The 23711-nt window shown below is 36.5% G+C and overlaps 2 protein-coding genes across 4 annotated transcripts in view; one reads left to right on the forward strand and one right to left on the reverse strand.

The window, feature by feature from the left end:
- The first annotated feature begins 663 nt into the window (after nucleotides 1-663).
- LOC129279885 (squalene monooxygenase-like) lies at nucleotides 664-14051 on the forward strand. Its single transcript, XM_054915951.2, has 10 exons — nucleotides 664-997; nucleotides 2896-3014; nucleotides 3413-3638; nucleotides 6174-6357; nucleotides 6865-6961; nucleotides 7618-7903; nucleotides 8530-8745; nucleotides 9295-9414; nucleotides 9997-10084; nucleotides 11285-14051. Exons 2-10 carry the CDS (start codon nucleotides 2904-2906, stop codon nucleotides 11478-11480), a joined length of 1524 nt encoding a protein of 507 aa, XP_054771926.2. The 5' UTR covers nucleotides 664-997; nucleotides 2896-2903; the 3' UTR covers nucleotides 11481-14051.
- Nucleotides 14052-14284: 233 nt separating this feature from the next.
- LOC129281036 (elongator complex protein 3) overlaps nucleotides 14285-23711 on the reverse strand; it is a 29621-nt gene continuing 20194 nt past the window's right edge. For all 3 annotated transcript variants that reach the window (XM_064111815.1, XM_064111816.1, XM_064111814.1), the window contains 4 exons: nucleotides 22598-22754; nucleotides 21654-21826; nucleotides 19131-19185; nucleotides 14285-18184 (listed from right to left, as the gene is read on the reverse strand). In XM_064111815.1, the coding sequence (XP_063967885.1) occupies nucleotides 18026-18184; nucleotides 19131-19185; nucleotides 21654-21826; nucleotides 22598-22754 (544 nt within the window). In that variant the 3' untranslated portion in view covers nucleotides 14285-18025. The remainder of the gene's footprint in view (nucleotides 18185-19130; nucleotides 19186-21653; nucleotides 21827-22597; nucleotides 22755-23711) is intronic.

Genomic DNA, 23711 nt, shown 5'->3' on the forward strand with positions numbered 1-23711 from the left:
ATTGCACATTCATGAAGATGTGCATATACTGTCTAAGCAAAATAATAATAATATAATGCCAAACTTTAAAATGCCATAACTTTGTTCCTTAATTATCCAAATGAAATTTTGTTATTTTTTTTTTTTTTTTTGGGGGGGGGAGGGGGCGGGTCGATCTCATTTATTGATTTCAGTCAGCCTGGAGTACCAGTGCATAGCGACCCCTATGCATGCATGAGTAGCACGCTTATTTGGCATTTATTTCTGAACAGAATTCAAGGAGGAAGCCCGCGCTCGGAGGAAGAAGAGGGGGGGGGGGGGGCAGCTATATGCGTGCAACTCTATTCATCACTCCTTCAATTAGTTTGACGCCACTTTTTGGTGATCATCTCCGGCCCCGGCTGTCCCATGCCCCTCTGTATTAATTTAACGTGGCTCGTACCCGCGGGCCCATCCTCCCTCCTAAAGTACGTGACTCATATTTTCTCAATTGTATACATATAATAGCTATTCTAATAATAATATCTATAATAGCTCTTCTTTATCCTTTTTCATTTGCTTCACCCTTCCACTATTTTCTCCTCTATTTAGCCTGCCTATAACTAAAACAATTGGGGCGTGGTCGCCACGTGCATGCCCCCCCCCCCGGCCCCCCATTTGTACCGCCCCTATGGCTATATATGTGCCTATTTATGGATAGATGAGAGCCTGTCCAAGGCCCGGGTCCAAGGAAGTCAAAGCAATGAACAATCAACATGGCAAAAACGAAATTACTATTTGATTTATCACTAAAGTTCGGTTGATGAATTTTCTAAATAGTCTGAGAATTTCAATCGTAGCTAGATTTTCAGTTGCATAATCCTTGCTCACGCGATTTTCCCTGCGATGTTGTCGATGTCAAAGGTCACGTTATCTCATCAGCTCAGCTGTATTGCACAAAGAACGGCAGCTAGTGGAGTAGCAGCCGATAATTAGCATTTTGCCGATGAAGTTTGCACCTATAATCACTCGGATATAGGTAATCATTTGATTTTATATATTCTCATTGATCTTAGGTTTAATAGTCAATTACAGAACGAAATTTTAATTGATATCTGTGCACTATCCTTCGGTTTGCCGCTGCCGGGATGCGGGGATCGGGAAAGTTCTCCGCTGATTACAAGTCCGGTTCCGCTGGACAAGACGCAGGGCGGAGCTGCGCTACGCGACAGCGTTAACGTGTAAAGACCTGTGGCTGTGTATCAATGACAATGTTGACCTGGGGTGGTATTCTGAAAATGGTCTTAAATTTTCTTGTAACTTTTCTTGTAAGTCAGGAAGATACACGTGGCTGATCTCACAGTCATATTTTCTTTGAAAAGATTCATCATCTCGATTACCAATTTTTAATTGCTGAAAAGTTTACCAATGCGTCTCTGCCTCTGGGCCTGGGGACTGTCATGTCTCATGACTGTAAATGTCTTCGGAATGTCTCCTGCAGTAAAACACGATGTTCTTGCGGGATGCAGCAAGAAATTATTATTTTTGATCGAGAAATATCGCAAGCAACATTAAGTTACAATAGCCACCTACCTCTTGTAAATTTTCTTGTATTTTTGCAAAGAAGTTAACAGAACGCAAAGATAAGAGAATTTTCAGAATACCTTTTATCTCGATATGTTATCTTGCGCACATACATGTATGTAGGCCTAGATATTTTAGGCGCCGTTTTTAACTTACGCATCATTATAGCTCTGACATCATACGCGCTCAGTGAAAGTTACAAGAAAAGATACAAGAATTTTCAGAATACGGATTTTATTCTTCAAACTTACAAGAATATTTCTCTTAAGAGACAATTTTCAGAATACGGCCCCTGTCTTTATCAGAAAAATCAGGCAAATTGTTGTTCAAAGTGAGTTGTCGTTGGGTATTCTCTCAGTGACTGAGAGAATACGGTAATGTCTGTCACAACAATTTCAATTTTAAGTTAACTAACTTAGAATTATGCATTTTGGGCCTTTTGTTTTGCACTTTCATTTTTTGGGGACAATTGGATTTGTTCCAAGGCGAAGATAGATGGGAAAGGAGGAACTTGATAGAAAGGGGAGTTTGTCCTCTGCAGTATCATCACTCTAGAATTTACAACTTGTGAACTGGGCAGTGAAGGAGGACATTTTCAAGTGACCGTCTGTTAGATCACTATCTAGAACCTTTACTTAGAACCCTTGATTCTGTTATCGTAGTCGAGTGGTTTAAGTCATCAGATCAAAGCTCTCTGTGTATGCCATGCTGCTCTTAATGGCACAGGTCACAGGTTCGAATCCAACTTTTGATTGCCAATAGTAATATATTTTTAGAATTATAAATTGATGGCAATTTTAAAGGTCTGAAAATATGCATTATCGCACTAAACAATTCATATTCATGCATGATTGATGACGGATCAGATTTTCAACTTTAGAGGTGAAAAGCAAAGTCTATACTTTTCTGTTATATAAGATTCCTTTTTTTATTCATTTAAAAAAATTCATCTTCTGAGGACAATATGGATGAAAGATGATCACCAATGGCTCTGTAGTTTTCCGAATCAAAATGTGAAGTCAGTTTGTTTGAGGTGTGGATGATTTAGAGAAAAAATAGAATTGAATTGAATGGTTTATTTATTTCAAATGTTCACTGAAAATAAGCAGCCAAAGGCTGAATTACATTCAGTTTACAAATATACAGACATATAAAAAATATACAACTTGAAATAAACAAGGCAAATATCAAAATGAAATTGAGTACAAAGACATGCCAATCCTCACACTTGCTCTTGCTCATCCCATAATTCTCATTGTCACATTTCTAACATTTGAACACCTCCATCCCACAAACAGTTATCTGATTTTTGTATTTTGTCTAATTTGTCTCTTTTCTTACTGTTTTTTCCAGGTGTTGCAATGATTGAAATTCTAGTAAGTCTCATCCCAGAAGGGCTGGGGTATCCCCTGGCTGTGTCTGCTATACTTGGCTTGTTGCTTTACATTCTACTGGGCAAGCCATCGTCTATGGTGAGTACAAACTATTTTGACCTGGTATTCAGGAAAGTTTTACATACTGCTACTTCTTAAATATCTTCATCATGTTATCAAGTGAAACAAAATTAAGTAATGGGTAGAAATAAAAGTGTAGAGCTGCAGGTTTTATTTTGTTAGAATTTGCAATTAGTCCCAACCTTGTTTTAAAGATTATAAACTCCCTGTTTCTGTATGGCAAATTTTGCATTAAAAGTTAATTATAAATCTTTCATAATCAAAACTTAGCTGAAGTCTAACAGTGTTTCTAACTGATGCTTGATAATACCAAAGTAATCCCTTTCTCAGTTTAAGAGAACTCTATAAAGACGCACCTTTTTAATTCCTGATATTTGTTATTATTATTAAAGTGATTTGATGTTCAAACATTACAGAAGAAGCAGAAGAAATCGACCAATCATATGACAGCACCATCATCACATGACACTGATGTTCTTATTATTGGCTCTGGGATCCTAGGGTCAGCCATGGCTACTGTGCTGGCCAGAGATGGCCGTAAGGTGACCGTTATAGAACGAGACATGAAGGAGCCGGACAGGATAGTTGGAGAGTTGCTTCAACCTGGTGGCTACAGAGCTTTAACTGATCTAGGATTAAAAGGTATGGTTTAATCTGTTCTCTGTGACCATCTATCTCCAACTTTAAACAAGGAAAGGGAGAATTTACAAATTAAGTTCATGCCAACTGGTGTGTTGGCTCAGTTAGTAGAGCGTCCATCTCTCAACCGGGAGGTCAGGAGTCCCAGCCCCGGCCTTAGATCAAAAGACATTAAAAGATGATGCGAGTTACTGCTACCCTGTTTGGTATTCAACAATTCAGGAATAGAGCTACATCGATCTGGGGCTGCACAGTGGCTGCCAGGCCCACGATCAATTGGACAAAAATAATTTTCGGAGTATTTTTATTTCAAATTTCATTTCAAACAATAAAACAATGGATTTTCATTTTCAATACTACGATTTGAACCTGCAACATTGTCGCTGCATCAGAATGACAAGTTGCTTATTGAAAGGGTTCTCATTACTTTATATTCTTACTAATTCATTTTATTTCAGAATTTAATACCTCTCAGTTGCGAATATTTACGCTTTCTGTCATGAGGTTTAGCCTTGACTGAATAAACCCAATTATTATATTATTCTCAAAGACTTTGTTATCAGTAGGCTACCAAAGAAACAATTACTGGCAGCAGGACATACTCCCTTATATATTTTTAAAGCATATTTTCGATGTGTATTTCTTCAGTAATTTATGAAAGGTTGAATACTGTTCAATTGATGTTCAAAGTCCAGCTACTTGATAGTAATCTGAAAGCAAAGGACACAGACCTTTAAAGTGCCACTTAGAAAGATAGTATGAGTTGAATCCCAGGTTTGGTGGTGTATCACACACGTTACTATGCCTTTGATTATTGGATTATATCAATCAAGCCCTCCACTTTATTTCTTGTAATCTTGGTATTGTGAATTGACAGTATGAAATCAAAGTTACATAAGACATCAACAAGGGAACAACTAGAAAGGAAATAATAATAATAATAAATAATAATAGCTTGATTTATAAAGCGCTTTTTGCCTGAGGATACAAAGCGCTGCTATTATTAACCCAGCTTTAGCTCGAGCTACCATCACCGGCACTCAGTGCATTCAAGGAATTAATCCTGCCGGGTACCCATTCACCTCACCTGGGTCGAGTGCAGCACATTGTGGATAAATATATTGCGGAAGGAAAACACGCCATGGCTAGGATTCGAACCCACGACCCTCTGAAAGGCGAGAGTCAGAACCACTAGACCACAGCGCGCCCACATGAATGTAGAGAGAAGTGCAGGGTGAAACAATATTTCTTTTTTTAATGTATGAAGTGAAATGGTAATATTTTTGATAATTTCAAAGCCACATCCAATCATAAAATAGATTCATAAACTTTCTAATCAATGATGCCTTTGTACATGATGAAATATCCTAAAAATATTCTATAGCATGACAGCAAGAAGGCTTTATTGTTTGGGCAGGGTAAATAACAATGTGATATCAATGTTCTTGTCAGCTTATCTATTTTAAATATTTAGAATATTGTTTACTCAAGCACTTGTTCATAATGGATAAGATACATGTAGTTCATACATGTGGCCAAAAATCGTATGACAATTGTTTGTGCTAATGAGACTAAAATGTCACTTATTTTTTTCATTCCATATTAACCTACATCACTCCATCTTTCCTTTCACTTCATAGTTTGTAAAAGTCTATTAAACCATTTGTTTGTTTCCATCAGAAACATAATCAAACGTGTGCTATAGAATTAACACACCACACTACAGCTGTCTTTGAAATCAGACAAAAAAATGCTTTTCACTAATAATCCCCAGATCATGTTGACATGCATGCTAAGTAATAATTACTTTCAATTTCACTGATGACCTTTCCTATACAAATATAAAAATCATTTGTCTGGATGCATGTTTCTGCAAAAGCCTGGGTGTAAGCCTTTCACTAAGAGAAATCCTTCAAAATAATATTTCCATACATTCAATTCATTTCGATTTGATTTTATTCCATTCCATATAAAAATAGTTAATACATCAGCAGGTATAAATATGGTAATCAAAATACAACAATACAATGATATCTAAAACATGATTAAAAGTGGAAAATGGCTGCTGTATAAAACCCTATTAGAGGGTTTGTCTTGACAGCCACCACAACATTAAATATTTGTGTAGGAAAAGAATATATCTTATTGATCTTTTTTTCCATCAATTGTAATGATCTCCCTTTCTTTGCATGTGTGTGTGGGGGGTCCATCGCTTCTTGCTTTATGGATTAGCTTACAGTAAGTTCCCCCTTTTCTGTAATCTGTTGTTTTTTGCACTGTGACATCAAGAGGTCCGAAAATCATTTTTGCCATTGAATTCCTGTGAGTCATGACCACCAGCAGAAAAGTGATTGTATCTTTTGTTTCTCATTTATACTAAGCGCCCTTTTCTTACTTTGTAAGTTGTCTGTAGATTGAGTTGAATTTGCACTCAATAGTCTCTTGTCAATCTTGATTTAACATCATGAGCTTTTTCCTTGAATATTTGATGCAAAATCTCATCAGTAATCCAGCTCTTTATTATCCCTTAATTTGTAGATTGTGTAGAAGGCCTTGATGAACACACAGTCAAAGGTTATGTCATTCATGATCTAAAGTCTGGAGCTCAAGTTGTTGTACCATATCCTACAGACAAAGATTCAGGATCTGCAATCACAGGTCGATCATTCCATCATGGCAGGTTTATTATGGGGCTTCGGAAGGCAGCACTCGCTGAAGAAAGGTGGGTGCCTGATGCACTGCTTTAGTTTTTTAATGGAATGAAAATGAAAATAGAAGTAAGATACATATTAAGTCAAAGAGCACCCAACGTATATTGATGACACCATGAGGAATAGATACACAACTCACCCTCTACACCAACAGTGCAGATCACTGCTTGGCACAGTACATACAACACACTTACAGATCTGTTATAAGAGAAAAAATAAATAAAATATAAAATTTTAAAATTTAGATTTCATTTCTCATCAACATGCAATTATAAACTGAGTTCTGGGGACGTATTTGTATTACACTATACATGTACAGTATGTTTTACCAATTGGTAATTTGGGCATGTTAAGTGCAGTTATTCATTAAATTTTACATTCTGTCCTGCAGTGGACTGAAGAGTTTATATAATCAGTATTAAATTATTTCAGCTTGAATATGAGTATGGTTATTTCTTTTCATGTGTATGTTTGATCTAATATATCTTTTTCTTCTCTTTTGTTGATAATTTAATCAGAGTTACCTATATTGAAGGTGCTGCATCTAAAATCTTGGAGGAGAATGATAAAGTAGTTGGAGTGTCATATAAACTCAAAGGAACACAAGACCTAAAGGTATGAACATTACATTTGCATGCTTATGCTGTTTCAGATATTCTGCAGAAAATTATTTCCTGCTATCGTATCGCGATTCTCTCCACAATTTTTTAAGAATAAGCCGCTGAAATATTATTTTGAATCTGAAATTTTTTTTTTTTATTAACATTATTTTTTGTAGCAGATTTTTACATAGGACTGTATAGAACTTCAGAGCTTTTCTCTTTTGACCAAAAATACTTCTCAAATTTGTAGAGCAAAATGTTTCCCCATTCTGATGGTTAATTCATATTTATGTTCTACCTTGATATAAATGGTTTTAATGATTAATTTTCTTTAAAAGAAAAATCATACCCTGATGTTTATGCCATGTTTTATAAAAACAAGAAAAAACAGAAACATGATATTAATATATTTTTTCAAATATATGAAAGAACAAGAGGGATTAGAATATTTAAGCTGTAATCACATGCTAGAAGCTCCCCCTATGCCAACATAAATGCCATGAATATTCATATTTTGACAATGGATTGTCAAGAACTCGAAGTCGAACTTGAAGTGATTTTGTAAACATTTATAGACATCATACATGGATTAAGCACTGAAAGAAATAGGAATCCGTGTATATTCTTCTTTTTTCTTTATTGATATTGATTTATATCCTATACCTGCAGGAGATCAAGGCCCCTCTGACCATCATCGCCGACGGCTGCTTCTCCAAGTTCCGGAAGCAGCTGACCACCACCCTCCCAAAGACTTCCTCTCACTTTGTGGGAACCCTGATGCACCACTGCCCTCAGTATGCAGACAACCATGCTGAGCTGGTCCTGGCTGATCCTTCGCCTGTACTCATCTATCAGATATCATCAGAGGATACAAGGGTTCTGGTTGATGTCAGAGGGGATATGCCAAAAGATGTCAAGGAGTATATGATGGACAAGGTTTACCCACAGTTACCAGGTGAGGGGGTAACCTGTTTTCTATTGTAGTCATCATCATCATTACTACCATCATTATCCTCACAATTATCGTCATCATCATCATTGTCATCATCATCATCACCATCATCATCATCATCACCACCACCAGTATCATCATTATGACCATCATTATCATCATCACAATCATCATCATCATCACAATCATTATTGTCATAAGTATCATCATCATCGCGATCATAAGTATCATCACCATCATCATCATCACCACCATTATCATCATCATCACTACCATCCTCGTCATCATCATCATCATCACCTCCATTATCATCATCATCATCACCACCATTATCATCATCATCACCTCCATTATCATCATCATCATCACTACCATCATCATCACTACCATCATCATCACAATCATCATCATCGTCATCATAAGTATCATCATCATCATTTGTCATCACCATCATCTTCATCATCATCTGCTCAAGGTTTATCCATTATTGCAACATTACTACAATACATTTACAAAGCTTTTAAAATTCATGATAGACTACATGTATGTGCGCATGTGTGAATTGTTCATTTTCTCACTTTTCAAATCATCATCCATGATTTTCTTTCCGTCTAATGTATCTTATCCAGAGCATATCAAGGACCCTTTTGCCGATGCTATTCAAAATGGCCGCATCCGTAGCATGCCCAACAGTTTCTTACCACCAGCCCCTGTAGAGAAGCGTGGTGCTCTGTTGCTAGGCGATGCGTATAACATGAGGCATCCATTGACAGGTGGAGGTATGAGTGTAGCACTGAATGATGTCAAGATTTGGAGAGAGCTCTTCAAATCGATACCAAACTTAGGTGAGAATTTGAATATCATTCCTGGGCTGTTAAGCCCTTAGAACTCAAAATGGGCAATTTTGATGACAGCTGAGAAAAGAATATTTTAGAATATTGCATTGGTGAGAACCTCATTTGTGTCCTAACTCATGTACTGAACTCTTTCTACATGAAATAAGGCTGCCACTTGCATGTATTACATAAATCTTGAATGGAACTTTTTCTAAGCTTTCCTAGAAATTATGAGGTTTTTAGTGCACACTGGTAAAATACTGTTTTATTATTGTTTATGAAACAGCACAATTTCTACCAAGTATTACAACTTTAATTTTGAAAGAATTTCAGAGAGTAGATTTATAGGTTGATAGATTTATTGAGAATTCAATGTTTCAATTTTTTTTTTACCCTGATCTTTTATTATTCTTTGTGACCCTTTCTTGCACTGCAAATTTCCATAATTGATTGTGAAGAAAGCATGTGATATTAAGGGCTGTCCTTTCTCTTTTCATACCCAGTCGTCCTATTCATACGTATTTTCACAATATGAGATTAAATCCCTTGTATTGGTAGGTGATGACAAGGCATTATCTAGTGCACTAAGAATGTTCCATTGGAGAAGGAAGTCTACCCATGCATTCGTTGTCAACGTTCTAGCTCAGGCTCTTTATGAATTGTTTGCTGCCACAGACGGTAAGCTTTAGTGATAGTGTCATTATGTGTGATGATGGTGGTGACAATTGTGAAGATGATGATGGTGGTGGTGATGATGGTGATGATGATGATGATGGTGGTGGTGGTGATGATGGTGATGATGATGATGGTGATGATGATGATGGTGATGATGATGATGGTGATGATGATGATGATGATGATGATGACGACGATGATGTCTTGATGATGATGGTGATGGTGATGATGATGATGATGATGGTGATGATGACGATGATACTCATGATGATGATGATACTTATGATGACGATGATGATGAGTTGATGATGATGATGGCTTGGATGTTGATTTTTATTTTAATGGTGGTGGCAGTGGTCATGGTTTGGTGGTGGTGATAGTAGTGATGATGCTAGGAATATGACAATATTACAAAGAATGATAATTGTACAGATGGTGGTAAAGGCAAATTCAGTAATGAATCATGGTGATTTATTATTTTCATCACGGGATAACCTTTTGCAGAAGTACAGCAAGATTGTTTGCATTTGGAGTATTATTTGGAGAATTATTATGATAATTACAACTACTTGTTTATGTTTTCAGTTCATTTAATGAAGCTTCGTGAGGCTTGTTTCAAGTATTTCAAGCTTGGTGGTCAAGCTGTAGAGGGACCTGTAGGATTGCTCTCTGTGTAAGTACCGGGGGAGCATTTCATGAAGTGCATAGTCAGTCATTTGCACTGATTTTATGTATATATTTATTTATTTCCACTCTTTGGTGGAACACTCATTTTAGCTAAAAGCTGTTCTTCTAAGGGGTCCACAATACAAGTATACATTAAAAAAAAACAGCAATTAAAATACATACATGCATATAAATATAAACAAAGTTACATAAAAAAAAGAGTGCAGGATGGGGAGGGGGAAGGGGGGGGGGCATATAATCAATGCCTGATCCAAAACCAAAATAAACCAAAAGTTATTGACTGGGGATATTCCCGAGTAAGCATTTAAATGCTTGGATACTCTTTGATAACTGTTATAAGCTACTGAAATCCTTGCATGCATCTGATTGGCTGAGAGCAAATTTGTCAATGAAAATCACTGACAAGATGCTTCATGAAACATCCCTGATTGATCACATCAGTGATAAAGTAGAAACTATATGTAAAGTGAATGATTTCTGAATATGCTATGATTCAGGAAGGTCGAGGGAAGTTTTGTGGGAGTATACAAGAGGGGGGGGGGGGGGGACTGGAATGTAATATTTGTTTTAAAGATATATAAAAGGCATTTACATGTACATGTATATATATTGCTGTCTGTCTGAAACTATTTTATTCTGAGGCACACAAGAAAGAGAAAAAAATAATGAAGATGGTATGAATGACATAGTACCAAGAAGTGGTATATTAAGATAAGACTTAAGTTAAGCTTTCATGATAGAATTCTCAAATATAATGGTAAATTATTCCAAAGAAAAGGCACTTTTGGCTGATAAAGCCTTTTTGCCATACTCTACTCTTGTTTTGGGAATCTTAAATATGGTGACTTTGACAATCAGAAAAAAAATGAATGAGAAGGACTGGAGGGAGGAAGAAAGAGAGAGGGAGAGAGAGAGAGAGAGATAGGGGAAGGAGAGAGGGTTGTTAGAGGACGGTGGAGTGGGGTTGGCGACACCCTTTCAAAATAACAGGGGGGGGGGGTTTCTTGATAAGGTGAGTTGAGGGAGGGAGTCAAATTAACTCACCCTTTTGAAACAACTGTTGTAACAAGCCAGAGAGAGAGAGGTAAGAACATGATGACAAGTTACTGGATATATATACATGTGTAGGTGGAAATGCTTTTTAAAGGTTTAAATTTAATTCAATCTTTTTCTCTTTTGTTCACAGACTCACCCCCAACCCATTCCTCCTGATTGGTCATTTCTTTGCCGTCGCCCTCTACGCCATCTACTTTGCATTCTTAGACCAGCCCTGGTACCTCAAACCACTCGCGTTCTACGAGTCTTCTCTCATCTTCTTCAAGGCTTGTGGGGTTCTCTTCCCACTCATAAGATCAGAATTTTACATGGTCATGAGGAGTTGATGGATTATTGACCTTGTTGTAAAATGGTCTTACCACTTTACATCACTTGGTCTGCTTCAGACATCAGGGCCGATTTCATAAAACTTGTGATGATATCAAATTGCATTAACCGTTTAAAGCTACTGAAATCATTCAATTTGATTGGCTTATAATAAAGTTATTACATAAATTGAACATGTGTTATCATAACAAGTTTTCATGAAATGTGAACCAGATCAGGGATAAGGTCCACTCACAGACCAGGGAGAGTGGGATAATTCAACTGAATTTAACTTTTCTGCCCTTTTTAGTCTGACTCTACTCAAAGGCAATACTTTGAAAATTAATTTCAGTATTATTTGAATGATTTGAAAATGTGTATTCATTTGCTCATCCTTGGTCAAATATACAACGCATTGTAGATAGGGAGATATGAATTGCATTAGATGAGTATTATGTTATTCCTTTCTCTGTATCTTGTGAATACCTGGCTCTCGAGTATAATTGTTACAGTGGGTTTTTTTTCTATATGATTGCTATGAAAGCATGAATGCTTGTAGGCAACCAGAGGACTGATGGCTTAGGCCCTCTCTGAGGGACCATGTAATAAGGATTAATGCCTTACCAAAGGTCACTTTAGCATTGACCTTTATCATGTAACACCAAGATGTGCAAGTATGAAAGAATAGTTCTGATTGGTTCATGGTCTTTATTGTGAACAAATTGTATATGAAACAATGATTTTGATTGGCCATGGTATTTAGAGATTGATACAAATTCTTCATCCATGATGTAATTGGAATCCAATATTTGAGGGTTACTGTTCATGTTAAATATTTAGAATGTTAGTATGTATTCCTACCGAGTGTATGAGTTTGAGGAAGGGCATACTTGTAAAAGTACGCTCATGGTTTGAGGGAATGATGTCGACTATCAGGGTTAACGGATCCTTCAGATCATGAGAGAAATGGCGAAATTTGTAAAATACCGTTTTATGATTTAAAATGTTAAATTTGTGGATGGTTCTATTCATTGACCTAGTCATGGTGTTCTATTTATTAATTCTATTTACACTGCAGGAGTGAATCTTCAAGTTTCTATCTATCATCTTTTCATAACTTTAACATTGATTTGTTCAGTTATTGTTATTCAGTCAAGTAACTTAGGCTTTGCAGAACTTTTATCTATTGTAAGTCAGTTTATTCTTCAAAGCTCCATATGCCTTGCAAACAATTGTAAATTTGCTCCCTCAACAAAAGTTTTTATTAATCTGATATTGTTGAAGATTATCAATCAATTGATATAAGCAATTGATTGCAAGTTCATTTCTTGTATCGCTACCTTAAAGTTTCAGGGCTATGTGTATCTTTATAGTTTCACTTTACTTGATATTCTCCCGATTAAAATCGGAATTCTGATTTTTTCTTTTTTTTTATTCAGATTTTTTGTTTAAATATTTTTTTTACATGAAATCCTTTGGCCAAGAATATTCTCATGCTGTTTTTTAAAGTCAAATGATAAAACTACCATGCAGACTCACATGGAAAAATCACTTTTGATTTCTTTACTATGTAAGAGCTTGTAACCCCAACCGGGGCGCCTCAGACTTTCAAGAACTTCTATATAAGTAAGCTGAAAATAATGAAGCCGTGAGCAAATGTTCATACCTTGTGAGGAGAACTACTAACCAGTTATTATTTATCAATGATGAAATTACATGGGACTCTTTTCTACATACAATAGTTGTTGATGTGTTTAAAATAGGAAAGCTTCATATTAGAGTATGCGTAAAAGCATATTGCTAAATCAGTGTTATGGAAAAATTATCATTCATCAAATGAATGTAGTTTTTAAAGCAACAAGGCTTGTAGAAGTTGTAATGGTCAGGCATATTGTATTGATCAAAAGTTTTAGTTTAATCATGAATACTTTTAGAATTCTTCTGTCTGCATTAGATATATAAGAACATTACCGGTTTGTGTATTTGTTATTATCTACCCTGGTCAAGTGGTTGACTGGTAGGGAGAGGTTAATTGAATGAACATGGTCATGCTGGTTAGTTAAAATATTTGTATTAAACATAATGGAAATGTTTTCTAATTAATTTTTACTTTCTTTTGAAGTCGTAATCATATCATAACATATACCAAGGAGGTTAGAATAGATGGAGTAACAGCAAATTTATTCCATTGACCCATGTTCGAGGCCGTTGGGTTAAATCGTTGGTATTCATAATTCATAATAAAATGAAAAAAGGCAAAATACCATTTTTATTTTAAATATAGTTAGTTTTCCCAATAAATCCGTTGGCATTGAACTACAGACATCAGAGGCTCATTGGTAAAGTTCTAGGTTTAAATTTTTTTTTACCTCCTTAGTAATGGGCAGCTGCTTGACCTCCAGCTCTTCAATGCATCCTTGTTGACCACTTGTATGGTCCGTGGTGGGATTTAATGCCAAAGCACTCAAATGATTAGTAAAATGCAAGATAATGTGTATCTTATATTTCCTGTATGTGAGCATTGCCCAACTGGATTAATGTCAATAATAAATTATCTTGCCATTTTGGTTGATTCAGATGGTATAAAAATATCTTGGTTTTAAAAATTCCATTTATTTGTTTTCTATATTTGTCCCTGTATTTTATGTGTAAGATGAAGTTCACATTACTTGAGCCAACTTTGAAGCGACCATCATTATTGGTTGTTACAGAACAATGTTCTATTTTTATGCATTATTGCATGCAATTATACTGCTATTCATTTTATATACATGTACATAAACATCCAAGACAAAATTTACTCCAGACCAACTACACAAAAATGTCTAAATTCATATGCATGTGCAATTTAATAGATTTTCATAATTTATTCTGCTATAATTAAAGTTGAGATAAGGCTTTACATAATTATATATGATTTTAATAACAGTTTCCACCCAAAGTAATTTCATTAATGAAAACATGATCCTCAAGCATACATCTGACATGCTATCAGCATACATACTCTAGCCATCTTTAAATGAATTTTTACTGTTTCGTGACAGATTTGTGTGACTCCTAATGACCTACATGTGACTTAACCAATACATAATCTTCAGGAGAGCATTCCTAGAAAGAACTTGTAAGATGTATTTATCAGAGAGTTACCATAGGAATTGTGCTTCTCATCCACCCAAAATCAAGGTAAATTGTCGGACAAACGTTAACAAAATGCTCTCATGGGGAGCGTTTCATGAAAGGACTTGTCAGACGTTTTATCCGAGAAGTCCTGTTTTATCAGTTACCATAGTAACAGTGTTTGTCAGCCAATCAAAGTCAAGAAAAGTTATCAGATCTGACAACTTGTCAGATGAAAATGTTGATGAAAAGCCCCCCTGGAATGCATTGCCGGTTGATAATCATAAACATGATGTACATGAAAAAAAATTATATTGAACGGTTATAAAAATGGCTAGAGTATTTCTAAGCACACCTCTATGAATCTCTATACGTACTATACCTGGGGGTGTTTCACAAAGACATTTTAGGTTACTAAAAAAATTACACTTAAAGAGAAATGCCAGTTGTGGTAACCATCTCAAAATTCCGAAAAGAATCCAATAAAATAACCACTCCCATGTTTGTATGTATAATTCCATTAAATGTCAGGTATTTTTCTTCCAAGCAATATTAATACACTCTCCCACATATGCTTTTCTGTGTTAGTGATCATCAGCGTTGTCAGTTTCCGCTCAGATTTCATGATTTCACAAATATAAGTTTATGTTAATGTACCAGATCTAGATCCATGATAAAAGAGTGACAATTAACCTTGATTTCAAAGACTTTCTAATGAAATAATCGTTGGCGGCAACTACATCATATTACCTTTAAATTCCCAGTTGTGAGGAAAATGCGTCCCTGTAGTGGACAGATCCCGCTCATGGGACGCAATCTACAATATATTATTTAATGAGAATGTTAGTCGGACTTAAATTTAGTGAAAAACTCCGCAAAGAAGGTAATATACTATAATTTGTGCATGTAAATGAAATATTCATTATTCATCATTGATATGATCTAAAGGGATGTAGATGGAAGAGCCGTGGTGTAGTGGTTCTGACTCCCGGGGGGCCACTTACATTGACGAGTGGATACCATGCGCGACCAAAAAAACATGTAAAAAGGATGTCTTTTTCAAGATAGGGCACGTTACGTACGTAACGTGATAAGGGTGTCAAAAACACCAAAATATTGAAAAAAGGGTATCTATTTTGCTCGGAAAAATATACGTGTTTAGGGTCAAATATGGAGGGATGATAAATCAAAATCAAAATGTTTTATAAAGGATGTCCTTTTTGCCCCAACACTACGTGTTTAGAGTCCGATTTGCGCGAGGTGTGAAAGGTGGGGCCGTACTAAACCAAAATAATGGTGTCTAAAGGTAAAACCGACGACCGACGGACGTGTGACATAACAATAAAATATCTCTGTACTTGTTTAGGGGTTCATTTCAGGGAATACTTGCTAAGATTATCGTTTTGTTTCCAGTACTTGTTAAGGGGTGCATTTTCAGAATATGGAAAATACATCGCTGTACTTGTTTAGGGGCTCAGTTTTGGGAATACTTGCCAATAGTATTTGTTTCCAATACTTGTTAAGGGTAGGGTTTCACACGCCAATACTTGTTAAGGGGTGCATTTTCAGAATATGGAAAATACGTGTTTAGGGTGCTTTTCAAGACCCCGTGGCCGCGCATGGTATCCACTCGTCAATGGAAGTGGCCCCCCCGGGTTCTGACTCTGGCCTTGTATACAGAGGGTCTAGCGTCCTTTGGCAAGGCGTTAACCCACACTTTGCCACTCTCGACCCAGGTGCTAAATGGGTACCCGGTAAGATGCAAAAGATACTGTATGTTTGAATTTGCCAGCGCCAAAATGAGGCTGCAAGGAATGCTCCCCAGGGAGTAGAAATTGTGCACTTTTCGTGCGGGATTGAAATGAATCCAATGACCGGGGTTATAATATTCTGTCAAGCGCTTTGAGCCATTCTGGGAAAAGCGTTATATAAAAATTGGCTATTATTATTATTAGATGTAATATATTAAAACCTTATATTTTCACATCTGGAGACGAGGATAGAATACCATAAATAGAACTCTTCTGGATTTAAAATGACAATACCCTGTAACATGCCGATAAACTAGGAATATAAGTTATCTATTAATCAGTTATTACTCTGCCCTAAATGGATCGCCATATAAACATGATTGATATCAATGATTGTTCAGATTATGAGTAAAATTGATCAACCTTCACTGTAGTTAGTACAACTGACCATACCTAGAATGATGATAATTGATGCCAAAGTAAACATTACAGTAGTAACACTTCTGCAAAGGGGTCACACAATAATTCCTGAAATCCGAAGGATCAGTCCAAAGACTGACGTATAGGGTCATCTAACTGATAGCCTACATGTAGCTTGCGGTAACTGCTCCTTTAATTTTAGATAAGACGGGTCATTCGTAAGACTTAGACATGAAGGGACCATCAAGTTCATAAACAGCTAACTGAAACAGTCCCTTTGATCTTGGAAAAGACCAACCATTCCACAGAAATAGGGATTATCTAGCTTGTACTCCAGCTTGCAGTAATAGGGCGATTCCATACATGTCGTACGGAACATTTTGTCAACAGTTTCTAGTCTCTTAGCTGATTGCTTGAGCAATGAGAAATTATTTATGGTCAATATTAAAGTTTATACATGTAGTGGGTAGTTATGTGAAAAACTGATTACCAACAAAAAATATTTGATTATAGCTGAATTAAGGGCGAAAATGTTGTGTGTCGTACGGGACTCAGAAATGTCCTGTACGACACGCAACATTTTCACCTCTAATTCACCCATGGACAGCATATTTTTGTTGGTTGTCATTTTTTCATATGTCTACCCAGTAGTTCTCTATTATTACCACAAAAAAAATTGAAGTTCTTTGTTTGTTTGGACAATAGGTTGAAAAATGTTGCGAAAATAGCTGATTTTTCTAGCATGGAATCGCCCAATAGTTCCTTTGATCTTTGACAAGATGGATCATTCCACAGACTTGAACCTGAAGGGAACATCAGCTCAAAGCGGAGCTTGTAGTGCCAGTTCCTTCTGATCTTTGACGAGACTGATCATTTCATAGAAATACAGACCATCCAGCCTATCCCCCAACTTGCAGTTATAGTTCCTTCAATAGATAAGATGGAACATTCCATAGAATTAGACCAGGAGGGGCCATTCAACTGGTAGCTTGCAGTAAGAATTTCTTTCATCTTTGATAAGAGAGATCATTCCAAAATCTTGGACATGTATGGACCATCAAAATCATAGCTTGCGGTAATAGTTCCTTCAATCTTAGATGAGACGGATCAATCCAAAGACTTTGACATGTTTGGACCATCAAGCTCATAGCCAAGATTGCGGTAATAGTTCCTTCAATCTTAGATGAGACGGATCATTCCAAATTCTTTGACATGTATGGACCATCAAGGTCAGCCTAGCTTGCGGTAATAGTTCCTTCAATCTTAGATAAGACGGATCAATCCAAAGATTTTGACATGTATGGACCATCAAGTTCATAGCCCAGCTTGCGGTAATAGTTCCTGGTCCCGACTCCTGATATGACAGAGATCTTCCCTGATCCATGCTCCTCCCTCGCAATCCTCTCAGCCTCCTCCATTAAAAGCATTCCAAAGCCCTGTAAAGAACAGGTTTATTACAATTAATAAACGGCCTTGTTGGTGATGATGAAAACTAGAGTGATGATGATGATGGTGGTGATGATGATGGTAATGATGATGGTGGGGATGTGATGATGATGGTGTGATGATGATGATGGTAATGATGATGGTGGTGATGTGATGATGATGATGTGATGATGATGATGGTAATGATGGTGGTGATGATAATGATGATATGATGGTGATGATGATGATGGTGATGATGATGATGGTGATGATGATGATGTGATGATGGTGATGATGATGTGATGATGGTGAAGATGAAGGTCATGATGATGATGATGATGTTGATGGTAATGATGATGGTGATGATGGTAGTGATGGTGATGGTGGTGATGATGACATTGATGCTGATAATGATGATGAAGAGGAAGATGATTATGATGGTGATGATGATGGTGATGATGGTGATGATAATGATGGTGATGATGATGGTGGTGATGGTGGTGATGGTGATGATGGTGATGATGGTGGTGGTGATGGTGATGAAGATAATGATGATGATGAATATGGTGATGGTGGTGGTGACCGTGAAAATGATGCTGAATTTGATGACAGAATTTAATGCTGAGAATATTATACTATTAATAACCAAGGTCATAGTTCTAACTTTATAACGATAGGAACAATCATATATCTTACTGAATTACAAAGAACGCATCATTAATATGGTTCTAAGAGTAATATATGATGCACCATATTCTTATTCTGAAAACTGACTTTCTACTACGGAGTTCTTCATTGTTTTCCATTAGGTTTATTCAATTTTTTTGCTTCAAAATTATCCATAAATGATAGATTGTAAAAGTCCACCAGAGCCACTCTTCCCCCCCCCCAAAAAAAAAAATAGATATATTAATAGAGCCCAATTTTCATCCCTCAAAAAAAAAGAGAGGACCTAACCTGATGCTGAAACTTCCTTGGATCTCTTGAGTTAACAGGAACAACACTTCCATATCTGAGATGGTTACAGTCAAGGAACATTATCAGAATGGTAAGGATGGGGATTTAATTGTCAATATACAAAACATTACCGAGAGAGGGCGCTAAATGTTCAAAAAATAAAAAATTTAACTTTTCACCGAGACTCGAAGGATAACAAAAGATTCAGTAACCAATATACTTATGTAAGAATGTAATGTTAAATGATATTATTGTATACCATATCGGACATCTGAGCAGGGCAACTTTAATACATTATTGCCTGCTTATGAATGTGATCAAATGGTCGGTCAATAAGTTTCTAATTGTTTGTCCACGGACCCAATTTATTGCCCGCTCAGGAAAGTCAATGAGAAAATGTGTGGAAATGTAGCGGGCAATAAGGCAGAGCTAACATCCATGTATTCTCCGCGTCCGTATATGCGTCCTATAGAACCATGCAGTGCTACACCTCATAATGATAGTCAAGTTGAGACAACGCTGGCTACTGCGTCCCCTGACCAGGGATGCGTCATTTCAATTACGTCACAATGGTAAGGTTCAGAGGCTAAGTCTGTTCAACATGACAAAATAGATTCCCATTCTTAAACTGTAAAATATCTAAATTAAAAAAAATTTTGCTCTAGATGTGTGATTTGAATAATAATAATATTGACTGGCTTTTCTTTCGGGAAACATGAAATATATTGCCCTTAACCCTATCTTAACTGGGCGTAGAGCTGGATGTAAACTACAAGAATGTATAGTAAAATTTTCAAAAAATCAATTGTTTATATTCTTTTATTACCAGTAATCAATTATATTCAAATATGCATATGAAATTTGCCCTAAATTTGTTTTTTTTTATGTATGTTCTTGCCTTTAACTCAATTTATATAACTAGATGAATGCTAATTTTTGGTGGGAGTATCAATTATTACATTTATAACCAATATCTACAAAATAATAGCAAAAAAATAATTAGTTTCTTATGTATTTTGTTGTTTTTTGAATTCTTATGTATTTCTTTGTTTTTTCAAACCTTTGTTTTTTATTATTTTTTCCAACAAACTTTGTCGGGACCCTTTTGTGATCATAAATAGCATAAAATATTGATTTAAACCAACAAAAGCAAAATAATCATACATTTATGATTTTTGGTTGAAAAACACAATTTGCATCGACTTTGTACACGGAATCACGTTTTTGAGCAATTTCGGGTGTGACATGCACTTACAAAATGTTAAGTAATTTCGGAACCGCGTACCCGGGCATCACAAATTTGGTCTCAAAAGATGTGCAAGACTTGAAAAAAAAAAGGCAGTGAACGGCGCAGTCAAAAAATTTTGCACGACGGCGTAGTGACGAAATTTGTCAAGGGGGGGTCAAATTGACCCCCCCCCCCAAGTTTAATAAGGGTTAATAGAATCACATTGCCCTCATCTAAAGACTTGGGCCAATAGTTTTCTATTGCGGTAATATATTTGATATTCCCCTCAAGGAAGGTCAATATTATATAATTATTGACCTTTTAACACAGCTAAGATGGACTTCAGTTGCATTTACATGTATAAATACTCAACTAGATGTCAATAAGGTAAACCAAATGAGAGATATTCCCAATAATACTACAAGGGGAAGATCGGACAGTACAAAGACCGCATAATGAAACGCTCGGAAAGAGCGCCCTACAGCGTTGAGTAAGTAACTTCCTTTTCTGACCTTTGCATATCGTGAGATGGTTGTGTACAAAACATTTTTACATTTTAAATTTTTTTTTCTTAAATAAAAAAAGAATATATTTCAAAGGTGGAATTACTCCAATGCACCACCCTTGAGCCCTCTCTCATTTCCCCCATATGTTTTATACACAGCTGCGTGCCGATGTGCGATGGTTTACTTACTCAATGCTAGTGGGTGTCCTTCCCCATGAGCATTTATCGAGCGTTTCAAAAAATGGCCAAAGTGTCCTATCTTCCCCTTGTAGTATCTTTGATATTCCTAACAATTATCAAATCACAGTCAAGTGGCAGATCTACCCGGATTGAACACAATACCGTTTCAGGAGCCATCTGTCGATCCATTAAAACTATCGTGTCTAATCCGATTGGACCCGTGCTAACAGTCTGATTGTTTCACACCTGCTTCTACTCATATAGACTGTTTCCAATTAATAAAAATCATAATTTTGCTTTGCTGAAAGCCTTGTAGTCAGAGTTAAGTCTAAATTGGCTTCAAGACACAGCTGATGATGACGTCATTATGATTTGGAATCAAATTTGCATTTATTCCTACAGGAAGGCTCAAATAGAAAGAATTTCAATTTCGGTAGTCCTACTCTGATCGCTAAGATTTTATTGGTTGAAATGTTCAATATCAAATGTTATTACAATTTCTTTGAAAATCGGATCGCATAGATTGGGCCGGGCTTTAGAGTGAACGTGGCAAAGGATGATGGTAATTTTTACAATTTCTAGTTTGGTACGAATAGTAAGAAAAGGATACACATGAAGCTCTCTAACGATAGACACGCCCCCTTTGAGCTCCGGTCTGAATGTGAGGTCAGAGCACTTTCTCAGCCTGAGCAGACCAATCAGAATGTCTTGTTCTGGATCTTCGTAAGATAAGAACGTCTCCCAGCCGCTACTGGAGTAGTAATCACGACGTATCAACTCAACCTGGATAATAGAATCAGAGGTTTTGCGTTTTAAATACACATCCTTTACATACTTCTACTTATTTGACCTGAGAGCCCTGCAAAGATATGTGGAGACAGAAATTACAGGCCCTGTCTCACCGTTCCGTGCAAGCCTTAAGGGTGAGTTGCAGACAATCACCCGCAATTCACCCGCAACCAAGTTGAGCATGTTCAAAACCTTTCTGCGTGCAAATCAAACTTGCGTGTGCTCCTACAAGCAACTGCATGCGAGATAGTGTCAATGCGAGCAACCAAATAGTCACCCACAACTTGACGCAAAGCTTGCATGGAACGGTGTGAAAGAACCGTAATCTTCATATAACAGCGAAGACAAACATATTGAAGATGGGGACTAATATAACAGGTAGAGATGAATATTCAAAACTGTTACCCTGGGATACTGGTGAATTGGATTGGAGTACGAGTATAATTTCTGTGTTTTATAGCATTTCAGGGGCCTGTAACACAAAGCTTAGCAATGATCGTAGACACATTTTTCCACGATTGATTACATTGACTACAATGTATAATCAGTTGTAAAAATCAAGCGTAGGATTAATTGCTAACCTTTGTGTTATGGGACCAAGGGCAGATATCTTACCTGAAACACATCCAAACCGTAATATTTCAACACAATGAAAGGTAATACATCATAAACCCAATATCCTCTATTCCCTGAACTTTCAAATGTCACAATATTTCAATATTTATCATTATCTCATCTCTTGCAGCCCTACTCAAGACCTCTTACCTCATATGGTTTGACCTTGTGATGTATTTCTTGAATCCCGACCTCTCTAGTCCTTACATCTCTACACTGTGTACCGAGGTCTCTCATCCTAGCCAGGGCTAACTCTCTTAGGTTACCATGCTCAACTCCAGAACTCACCAAAGGCATCGGAATATCCCTAAAATACACCAAAGAATAACAGCTCCATTCATATATCGCTTTTTGCAAGAAGATACAAAGCGAAACTATAATTATCTCGGCTTAAAGGTAAAAGAAAGTAGTTGCAGCGAACAATTATTTCATCAGAAAGTCTTTAAAATCAAGGTTAAATGCCACCATATTATCATTGATCTAGATCTGGTACATTTTAATAAACTTATCTTTGTGAAATCATGAAATCTAAGCTAAAAACCGGCTGTTCTGATGATCACTATTAACACAAAAAGGCATATGTGGGTCAGTGTATTAATATTGTGCGAAAAAATACCCGATATTCTATGGAATTCCATGCTTATTTTGCTTATTTCTCAACAATGTCACATTTTTTCCACAGCCATTTGGCTCATATTTTTTATTTATACATACAAACACTTGGGTGGTAATTTTATTGGATACTGTTTAAACTCATTTTGAGATCGTTACAACTGGTATATCTTTAAGCTCGAGCTACCACTGCGCTCAGTGCATTCATATACGTCACCTGGGTCAAGTAGAGCACAATGTAGACCAATTTCTTGGTGAAGGAAATTACACCATGGATGGGATTTGAACCAACGACACTTTGTTTCAAAGTCCAGAGACTAATCCACTAATACCAATTATCTAGTCATTTTTTTTCTTTCTATATAACCTTTACTCAAATTATAAAACAAATCGAACAATGCAGACAATAAGTCCAGGATACTTATGTTCGATAACAATGTACAAGACTAATTTCATACAATCATACATGACAATTGAACCCGATAAATAAACATGAAATGATTTTCCCTCATGAAAAAAAAGTTATAGGACTGAGGGAGGTGAGACCCCAGGTGAGACAGAGCAGGGGAAGGCACTTAGTGCTACAACCACCAGACCCCAATGTCCCACACCCCATTTACATCATGGCAATACTTGGTAAAATTTGAGAAAC

This window comes from Lytechinus pictus, chromosome 17 (genome assembly GCF_037042905.1).
Source record: "Lytechinus pictus isolate F3 Inbred chromosome 17, Lp3.0, whole genome shotgun sequence".
NCBI classification, from domain to species: Eukaryota; Metazoa; Echinodermata; class Echinoidea; order Temnopleuroida; family Toxopneustidae; genus Lytechinus; species Lytechinus pictus.

Coding starts and splice junctions, on each gene's coding strand:
- LOC129279885 (XM_054915951.2), top strand. CDS start 2,904: ATGATTGAAATTCTAGTAAGTCTCATCCCAGAAGGGCTGGGGTATCCC. Junction 3,015..3,412: donor TGGGCAAGCCATCGTCTATG/GTGAGTACAAAC, acceptor CAAACATTACAG/AAGAAGCAGAAGAAATCGAC. Junction 7,904..8,529: donor GGTTTACCCACAGTTACCAG/GTGAGGGGGTAA, acceptor TATCTTATCCAG/AGCATATCAAGGACCCTTTT.